At 44.7% G+C, this 10,679-nt stretch overlaps 1 protein-coding gene across 1 annotated transcript in view; it reads left to right on the top strand.

Annotated features, from left to right (window-relative positions):
* The first annotated feature begins 6,202 nt into the window (after positions 1-6,202).
* Positions 6,203-10,679, top strand: part of LOC132832720 (complement factor B-like) — a 57,184-nt gene continuing 52,707 nt past the window's right edge. The window contains exon 1 of the mRNA XM_060850830.1: positions 6,203-6,257. Coding sequence (XP_060706813.1) covers positions 6,203-6,257 — 55 coding nt within the window. The remainder of the gene's footprint in view (positions 6,258-10,679) is intronic.

Raw genomic sequence — 10,679 nt, 5'->3', positions numbered from 1 at the left:
TTATTGTCCTTTCTTAGTCTCTAACTGGTGAGAATGGAGCATGTACAATCTCTCAGAACCTGTTGTCTTTAAACCAGAGTTTTCCAAATATTGGACTTCTTCAAATGTGGCATTTTAAAAAAAAGTTCGCCTAATTAAAGTTAATTAATGCAACAATTTGGCTAGAAACTGCAGCAGGATATGCAGAGAAGGTTAATGGATTGGTACCTTGAATGAGCGGCTTATCTCATGAGGAACCGTTGAGCAGGGTGGGCTTGTTTTCATCTGAGTTTAGAAGAGTGAGGGGTCACTTGATTGAAATGTGTAAGATTCTGAACTGTTTTAGAACATAGAACATTACAGCACACTACAGGCCCTTTGGCCCTCGATGGTTTCACAGGTTGGTGGGACAATCTGAAGCCCATCTAACCGATACTATTCCATTTTCGTGCATATGTTTATCCAATGACTACTTAAATGCCCTTAAAGTTGGCAAGTGTACTACTGTTGCAGGCAATGCGTTCCACGCCCCTACTACTGTGAGTAAAGAAACTAGCTCTGACATCTGTCCGATATCGATCTCCCCTCAATTTAAAGCTATGCCCCCTCATGCTAGCCATCACCATCTGAGGAAAAAGGCTCTCACTTCTACCCTATCTACCCACTGATTATATTAAATGTCTCAATTAAGTCACCTCTCAACCTTCTCTCCAACAAAAACAGCCTCAAGTCCCTCAAGCCTTTCTTCCATTTCAGGCAACATCCTAATAAATCTCCTCTGAACCCTTTCTAAAAGCTTCCACATCCTTCTTATAATGCGGTGACCAGAACTGTACATAATACTTTCAAGTTGGGCCACACCAGAGTTTTGTACAGTTGCAGCATGACCTCATGGTTTTGAAACTCAATTCCTGTACTAATAAAAGCTAACACGCAGTATGCCTTCTTAACAACCCTATCAACCTGGATGGCAATTTCAGGGATCTACGTACATGGACACAAATCCCTCTGCTCATCTGCACTACCAAGAATTTTACCATTAGCCCAGTACTCTGCATTGCTGTTGCTCCTTCCAAAGTGAATCACCCCTCACTTTTCCGCATTAAACTCCATTCGCCACCTCTCAGCCCAGCTGTGCAGTTTATCTATGTCCCTCTGTGACCTACAACATCCTTCTGCAATGTTCACAACACTACTGATCTTAGTGTCACCCGCAAAGTTACTAACCTATCCTTCTACGGTCTCATCCAGGTTATTTATAAAAACGACAAACAGCGGTGGACTTTAACAAGGTGGACATAATAGAAGATGTTTCCTTTTGTGGGTGAGTTCAGAATCAGCAGGCACCATTTTAACTTTAGGTTTGCCCATCAAGGCAGAGATGAGAAGAAATCCCTTCTTTGAGAGGGCTTTGTAACTTCAAAATTCTCTGCCTCATGAGTTTTAAAAATATTTGGAGGTGGATAGATTATTTTACAGCAAGGCAAGAGTTGCCAGGTAGATGGGAATGTTGGAGTAGAAACACAAACACCAGCCAAAATCTTGTCAAATTATGGGAAAGACTGAATGGACTACTGCTACTACTTTGTATAATCATTCCTGTGCAGCAAGTGACCCTTGACCCCACTGGATACAGGTTGACCACTGCTCAAAGTAACTGACCTGAAATACAGCCAATCCAACCCTGAAGCTGACCGGTTTTGAGTGTTAACAGTACACTGATATAGCGTCCTTTGGTCTGAAGTAGGTGACCGCCCACTGTGCCATCTTGAGTTCCACATATGTCCTTGCTCTCTTGGTCTTCTTGTGTCCCTTTGGGGATTTCTCACCCCACATGCACTGCTGACTGTGGTTTCAAAATTACTGTCATCCGCTAACAAGGATGTGCAGAAAAAGAAGCATTGTCTCAAGCTCTGGGCCACTGCCCTTTTTTCAAGTTGTTGAGGTATCAGAGAGGATGGGCAAGACATTCGTAATAGTTTCAGGGATGAGAGACTTCAATTATGTCGGAAGGTTGGGATTATTTTTCTTAGGGGAGAGAGGGTTGAGGGGAGATTTGACAGAGGTGTTCAAAGTCATAAAGAATCTGGACAAAGTATTTGGAGAAAGTATTACTGAACAGATATAGAACCAGAGGGCACAGATTTAAGGTAATAAGCAAAAGAACTACAGTGACACGAAGAACAATTTTTTATGCACAGCAAATTATTAGGATCCGGAATGCAAGAGAAGTGTGATGAAGGCAGATTCAATGATAAGCTTTTAAAATAATTATATATGTAAATAGGAAAGCAAAATGCAAGTTCGGTGGAAAAAGATGGAGGAGAGGGGCTAAGTGGTTTTCTTTTGCAGAGAGCCAGCACATGCATAATGGGATGAATATGCTGTAACCCTTCCATGATACAACCCTCTACTCCTTTTCCCATCTATTATTAAGTATGGCGGTATGGTTTGGGTCCCAATACAAAACGCTAAGCACACCCAACTACCACATTCTGTCGATTGTTCTCATGTATCCTGTAATTTTCCCAAATGATCCCAGAGTGATATGTTGGTAAATACACTCTAGAAGTCAACCATAACATCCATGGGCACTCCCTTACCTACCCTATTTCTGACCTGATTAGGGAACCTGAGCTTATAGTCAGAAGAATGAGAGATGATCACATTAACACATGTACAAGTTTTATTGTGTGGATCCAGCAAAGATGTCTCTCTTGGCTGGGAGGTCAGGAACCAATGGAGGACAGTCTCATTAGAATTTAGAAGAATGAGAGATGACCTCTTTGAAACATGTAGGAATCTTAAGGCTTGAAAGGGTTAATGCTGAGGGGATGTTTCCTCTCAAGGGAGAGTGGATCAAGAAAGTACAGTCTTCGAGTAAAGGGGTGAAAATTTAAGACTGAGAAGAAATTTTTTGTCAGCAAGTTGAGCGTCTTTGGAACGTCTTGCCGCATTCAAGTATGGATATCCTTATCGATATGTAAGGCTGAGATATATAGATTCCCTTTACTTCAGGACATGGGGAAGCAAGGGTTTTGGGGAAAAGCCAGAAAAGTGGACATGAGGAATACTGGATCAGCCATTATCCTATTGAATAGAGGAGCAGACTCAAACGGGCAAAAAAGCGTACTCCTGTTCTTGTTTTATAGTCTAATAGGACTGAGTTAAGGAATTCCTTCACTCAGGGTGGTGAATTTCAGAGGACCATGAATGCTTAATCATTGAATATTTTAAAGATGGCAATGGACAGATTGCAAAAGATATAGACGATGGAGAGGCTGAAGATCAGCCCTGATCTGTTTGAACCACTCCTTATCCTATGTTTCTATTTTCCTATCAACTCTTAAATTCAACTTGATTAGAATGACATGACCACTGTTAAAAATGCTGACTGTCAATCCACCCCTTATCAACCAAATATTTAAGCACTTTATATTTGTAATGAGTGGGAGCAGACAATGTAATTTTCAGATTGCAACAAAAGGAGAAGTGGTAATAATTTGAGAGATTGTAGGAAAAAGTGTAATCAAATGAGAGGTTGTAATGATGAAATTGTAATAGAAGGTGTTGTTACAAGAAGGTTGTATTGCAAGCCTGACGTCATCTATGATGGTTATGATACTGGTTTAGTAATCAAGTTTGAGTCATGAGTTGAGGTTTCAAGTACATCTCATCAGGACAGTTGGAAAGGTTAATTAAATAAATATCAAATGAAAAACTGGCCTCAGCAGAGATGATCGCTGCAAATGTGTTGCTGGTCAAAGCACAGCAGGCCAGGCAGCATCTCAGGAATAGAGAATTCGACGTTTCGAGCATAAGCCCTTCATCAGGAATAAGAGAGAGAGAGCCAAGCAGGCTAAGATAAAAGGTAGGGAGGAGGGACTAGGGGGAGGGGCGATGGAGGTGGGATAGGTGGAAGGAGGTCAAGGTGAGGGTGATAGGCCAGAGTGGGGTGGGGGCGGAGAGGTCAGGAAGGCGGTGCTGAGTTGAGGGAACCGACTGAGACAAGGTGGGGGGAGGGGAAAATGAGGAAACTGGAGAAATCTGAATTCATACCTTGTGGTTGGAGGGTTCCCAGGCGGAAGATGAGGCGCTCCTCCTCCAGCCGTCGTGTAGTTGTGTTCTGCCGGTGGAGGAGTCCAAGGACCTGCATGTCCTCGGTGGAGTGGGAGGGAGAGTTAAAGTGTTGAGCCACGGGGTGATTGGGTTGGTTGGTTCGGGCGGCCCGGAGGTGTTCTCTGAAGCGTTCCGCAAGTAAGCGGCCTGTCTCACCAATATAGAGGAGGCCACATCGGGTGCAGCGGATGCAATAGATGATGTGTGTGGAGGTACAGGTGAACTTGTGGCGGATATGGAAGGATCCCTTGGGGCCTTGGAGGGAAGTGAGTGTGGAGGTGTGGGCGCAAGTTTTACATTTCCTGCGGTTGCAGGGGAAGGTGCCGGGGGTGGAGGTTGGGTTGGTGGGGGGTGTGGATCTGACGAGGGAGTCACGAAGGGAGTGGTCCTTGCGGAACGCTGATAGGGGAGGGGAGGGAAATATATCCTTGGTGGTGGGGTCCGTTTGGAGGTGGCGGAAATGGCGGCGGATGATACGTTGTATGCGGAGGTTGGTGGGGTGGTAGGTGAGAACCAGTGGGGTTCTGTCTTGGTGGCGGTTGGAGGAGCGGGGCTCAAGGGCGGAGGAGCGGGAAGTGGAGGAGATGCGGTGGAGGGCATCGTCGATCACGTCTGGGGGGAATCTGCGGTCCTTGAAGAAGGAGGCCATCTGGGCTGTGCCCCCACCAACCCAACCTCCACCCCCGGCACCTTCCCCTGCAACCGCAGGAAATGTAAAACTTGCGCCCACACCTCCACACTCACTTCCCTCCAAGGCCCCAAGGGATCCTTCCATATCCGCCACAAGTTCACCTGTACCTCCACACACATCATCTATTGCATCCGCTGCACCCGATGTGGCCTCCTCTATATTGGTGAGACAGGCCGCTTACTTGCGGAACGCTTCAGAGAACACCTCCGGGCCGCCCGAACCAACCAACCCAATCACCCCGTGGCTCAACACTTTAACTCTCCCTCCCACTCCACCGAGGACATGCAGGTCCTTGGACTCCTCCACCGGCAGAACACAACTACACGACGGCTGGAGGAGGAGCGCCTCATCTTCCGCCTGGGAACCCTCCAACCACAAGGTATGAATTCAGATTTCTCCAGTTTCCTCATTTCCCCTCCCCCCACCTTGTCTCAGTCGGTTCCCTCAACTCAGCACCACCCTCCTAACCTGCAATCCTCTTCCTGACCTCTCCGCCCCCACCCCACTCCGGCCTATCACCCTCACCTTGACCTCCTTCCACCTATCCCACCTCCATCACCCCTCCCCCTAGTCCCTCCTCCCTACCTTTTATCTTAGCCTGCTTGGCTCTCTCTCTCTTATTCCTGATGAAGGGCTTATGCTCGAAACGTCGAATTCTCTATTCCTGAGATGCTGCCTGGCCTGCTGTGCTTTGACCAGCAACACATTTGCAGCTGTGATCTCCAGCATCTGCAGACCTCATTTTTTACTCAGCAGAGATGATCACCAAGCTACCTTTAAAAAAAACTTTCCATTTGCCAATGTCCTGAAGGAAAGGGAATCTCATCTTGTTCTAGGCTGGCCAACAACTCCAGACAGACATGGGCTCTCACTTTAATGTTGCAAAAAGCAACTCAGTTTACTACTTTATCAGAATGCCCACAAATGCCAGCATTGTCAGCAATTCCCAAATCCTGAAAGCAAACATCAAGAAAGAGAATTGGCATCCATTGCCTGCTTTGTGCAATCAATGGTTGGGCAATGCACACTTTCCTGTAACTCCAATTATTTTTGCTTTGTGTACACTGGGTAAATCAGGACAAAACAATGATCCTTACACCAGGGGACATTTACCTCATGGATCAATTACTGTCAAACAGTGAATGTTCACTAACACTGATGATTTGATGGGAAATCAGCAGGGTAGATATTACGAAGGAAGATAAAGAATGAACTTTAGCTCAGAAACTCATCCTCAAAAAAATAAGGGCAAGGCGTCTCCAGTTTTGTTTTGATTCCCTGTTTACCCTGCAGTTAATGAACAGCCTAGAATTTCAATAGTTGATCATCAGTACCTATGCGTGGAATCAGGATTCAGTGTCATATAGATCCACGGAAGCTTGAGAGCATTTTCAAATTCCTCAGGATTCGGGAATGAAGCTGTATCGATTCCTCATCTTTTGCCTTCCTTTTCTGGCAGGTGCAAAAGGTAAGTGATGGACTAACAGAGTCAGGCTGCGATTAGCAACTTGGGGGTTCCATCTTTCCTGATTTCAGAATGCATTGAGACTGTAGAGGGGTGACCATTTATCTTTGGAAGCAACTTGCCAGGGCATATTCCAGTCCTAAGCCATCACTGAATCATTCTATGATTCACTTTTTCATCAGAAAGAGGGGCTTGCATTTATCAACTCCTTCAGTGACCTCAAGCGACCTTCACAGTTACTTCAAATGTCAACTGGTTAATAGTGTGCACAGCAAGCTCCCATAAACAGAAATTAGGTGAATGACTACATCACCTATCTTAATGATTGAAGAGAACAAATAAAACAAAAGTGCTGGAGAAATTCAGCAGGTCTAGCATGTCTTTGAACAGAGAAACGGAGTTAACTTCTTGAGTCTAATATGGCAGAAAAAGACATACTGGCCTCCAAATGTTAACTCTTTTTCCTCTCACCACATATACTGCCACACCTGTTGAATTTCTCAAGCACTTTCTGATCTTATTTCAGACTTCCAGCATACACAGTAGTTTGCAGTTATTTGGTTAAGGGGAAGTATGACGACTGGGAGAACTCCCCTGCTCCCATTTGAAACAGAGTCATGGCATCTTTCAGGCCCATTTGAGGAGGTAGCTGGTGCATTGGTTTAACTTGGAATAACTTATTTGACAGTGTAGCACTCTTAGCATTGCTTTGGAGTGTCAGCCTTGATTATGCACTCATATTTTCAAAGGTGGACTGGCACTCCCAGCCTTTTGACCTCTACAAAGCCAAGATGTAGGAATAGGAGCAGGCCATTCAGCCCATTAAGCCTGCTCCACCATTTAATAATATCATGGCTGATCTGATAATCTTCAACTCCACTTTCTTACCTTTTTCTTATAATTCTTGATTCCCTTACTGATTAAAAATGCCTATCTCAGCTTGAATGTATTTATCAAGTCAACCTCAACAACCCTCCGGTAAATAATTCCACAGATTCACTACACTCAGAAGAAATTCTGGAAGTGACAGTGCTACCCAATGAATTACACAGGATTAAGGAGGGATCTCCTTAGAGTCTGATCCTATTAAAAGAAAGTAGTTCGGACCTACACTGAATTCACAGAATGAGAGAGAGAGGTCTTCTCTTCCAGCAATTTGGAGATATTAAGGATAGCAGTAGCTAAACTCAGAATCAGTAAGAAGTGGAGCTGGAAAGGCACTGCAGCTCGGGCAGGATTAGCGGAGCAGGAAAGTCGGCATTTTGGGTCAGGACCCTTCATCAGGACTCTTCTACATCTCTTTAACATAGTCTCCTCCTCCCCTGTCCTTTATATTTCACCCATTCTCCTTCACCCTGTCGTCTTCTCTCTCTTCTCACTCATTCTTCCACATTCAGTCGCCCTGGTCCTCATTCCCCTTCCTCTATCCTTGTTCCCTTTTCCCTCCTTCTCTCCCCCTCTATTTTTGTCCCTTCCCTTGTTCCCCACTTACCTTCTACTTCTCCCTATTCGTCTCCTCTCCCTTCAGCTCCTCCCCTCTTTTACTCTCTGCGCTTCACTTTTCTTTCTTCCCCCTTATACTGTCACACTTGGGCCAGGTAATCTGCTGGAAAGGAAATACAGAAATTCCACTCCAGTGACTGCCAACAGTCAGCAGATCATGTGCTTTCACTGAAAAGCCAGTTGATCTTGAAGACTTTCTTGAAGAAAGTCAGAATTCATCACATCAGTGGGCAAGGCCCTCCAGAGGCTAATAAGATGAATATGAGGAGTAGCCCTTGAATCTGTTTCACCATTTAAGATCCTAGCTGATCTGATTTATTCCTTACCTCCATTTTCCTACCGTTCCGACGTAAGCCATGACATTAGATTACTTAGATTAGATTACTTACAGTGTGGAAACAGGCCCTTCGGCCCAACAAGTCCACACCGACCCGCCGAAGCGCAACCCACTCATACCCCTTCATTTACCCCTTACCTAACACTACGGGCAATTTAGCATGGCCAATTCACCTGACCCGCACATCTTTGGATTGTGGGAGGAAACCGGAGCACCCAGAGGAAACCCACGCAGACACGGGGAGAATGTGCAAACTCCACACAGTCAGTCGCCCGAGTCGGAAATTGAACCCGGGTCTCAGGTGCTGTGAGGCAGCAGTGCTAACCACTGTGCCACCGTGCCGTCCACAAATGACATCTCACTCATCAAAAAACCTGTCCAACTCGGAATGGAATTCAATGACCCAGCATCCATTGCTCATTGCAGGAAAAGAATTCCAAAGCTGACATCACTCTGAGAGAATCTCTTCATCTCTTGATCTCAGTCTTATTTTGAAAGGGCACCTCCTGAATTCTACATTTCCTCATGACAGAAAATGCCTCCTCAAAATCCACTCTGTCATAGATGTCATACAGACATAGAGATGTACAGCACGGAAACATACCCTTTGACCCAACACATCCATGTCGAACAGTTATCCTAACCCAATCCAACTTGGCCCATATTCCTCTAAACATTTCCTATTCATATACCCGTCCAGATGCCTTTTAAATGCTGTAATTGTACCCTCCTCCACCACTTCCTCTGGCAGCTTATTCCATACACATAACACCCTCTGCGTGAAAAAGTTGCCCTTTAGGTCCATTTTATATCTTTTCCCTCTCACCCTAAAACTATGCCCTTGAATTCTGAAAGCTTCCCCCAACTTCAGGGAAAACACTTTGTCTATTTATCTTATCCATGTTTTTATAAACCTCTATAAGGCCACCCCTCAGCCTCTGATGCTCCAGGGATAACAGCCCCAGCCTCGACAGCCTTTACCTCCAATCCTCAAACCCTGGCAACATCCCAGAAATCTGCTAAATGACCCTTCTCTGAATTCTGGCGAACATTTTATCCACAGCATTAAAAGCTGATTTTTTTCCCCTAATTAACCTGTTCAGGGATGTTAATACATATAGTTATGGAGAAGGTGGGACTTGAACCCAGAACTTCCTAGTTCAGAGCAGGGACACTTACTGTGCCGCAAGAGCCCTAGTCTAATGTGTGATGTTATCATCATTGAGCCAGAACAACTGGGTACATACACCTAATCTAAGCCTAAATCAAGGCCCCATTGGCCTCTCAGGTGGACATAAGAAATGCAATGATTCTATTTGAAGAAGAACAGGGTATAGTTGACTTGTTGAGTGTTTTTTTCATTTTTAACTTTCTCCTTTTCACAAGATGAGAATTGCTTGTGAGGCCTGCATTTATGGCCAATCTGCAATGCCCTTGAACTAACTGCACTGTTGGGCCTAAACAGAGGCACTGAAGAGTTAACCACATTAGTGTGGTTATGGAGTCACATGTCAGCCAGCCCAGTAAAGATGGCAGATTATCCTCCCTAAAGGACACCAGAAAAAAATAGGCTTTTACAACATTTGATAATTTTTTTGTTGTTCTTGATTTCTGTGTAGACTTGATAGGTTGAAAAATCTCTTGTGTACCATATGACTCAGTTCCATAGTCACTATTACTGCACTGAGGAGCTGCAGTTTTCTTCCCATTGAATTATCTTGTTGAAAAAGAGATCGTAACAACACACCAACTTGCAAAAACAATTCATAATTTGGCAATGTACTTCAAAGCATCTCCCACTATAGTCACAAGCTTTGACACTGACACAGTACATGCAGGAATGATGTTATACAGCACACACATGGCCTTGAAAAACAAAGCACTGGAGAAACTCAGGAGAACTGACACCTTCTGGCTCCCAAAACAGTTACCAAGCTGGTCCCATTCTCCATCCCTACATCCACAGCTCTCTAAATTTATCATTTCTAAATATCTATCCAGCCTTTCTTATGAACCCTCCTATGGAATCTGTCTCCACCACTCTCCCAGGCAGTGCATTTCAACTCCCAACGACTGAGTAAACAAGTTCCTCATCTCACTCTTAGCTCTCTTGCTGACAATCTTGAAAGTATGACTGTCTAGTTATAAATTCAAGGATCCTACATGTCACCTTAACAACTGTTTCAACTTGCCTGGCCACCTTCAGAGATTCATGCTCATGAACCCCAAGGTCCCTGTGCCCCTGTCCTACCCTCAAAATTGTACCTTTGAGCCTAGATTGTCTCTCCAAATTGCTTCTACCAAATGCATTACTTCACATTTCCCTACATCAAAATTCACCTGCCAGATGTCTGCCCATTTGGTCAACTTGTCAATTTCCCCCTGACGTCACTCAGCACCATCCCCACAACTCACTATTTTCCCTCGCTTCATCTGCAACTTCAGAGATTTTGCCTTCAACACCCATTTCCAAATCAGTTACATAAATCAGAAAGGGACAAGGGTCACAACACTGATCCTTGGCAAGCACCATTTTAAAGTTAACTTCAATCTGAGAAATGCCCATCTGTACCTACTCTCTGTTT

Source organism: Hemiscyllium ocellatum, chromosome 35 (assembly GCF_020745735.1).
Source record: "Hemiscyllium ocellatum isolate sHemOce1 chromosome 35, sHemOce1.pat.X.cur, whole genome shotgun sequence".
In the NCBI taxonomy this organism is placed as follows: domain Eukaryota; kingdom Metazoa; phylum Chordata; class Chondrichthyes; order Orectolobiformes; family Hemiscylliidae; genus Hemiscyllium; species Hemiscyllium ocellatum.
Note: the sequence above shows the minus strand (reverse complement) of the source record. Positions and strands in the feature narration are given on the sequence as shown.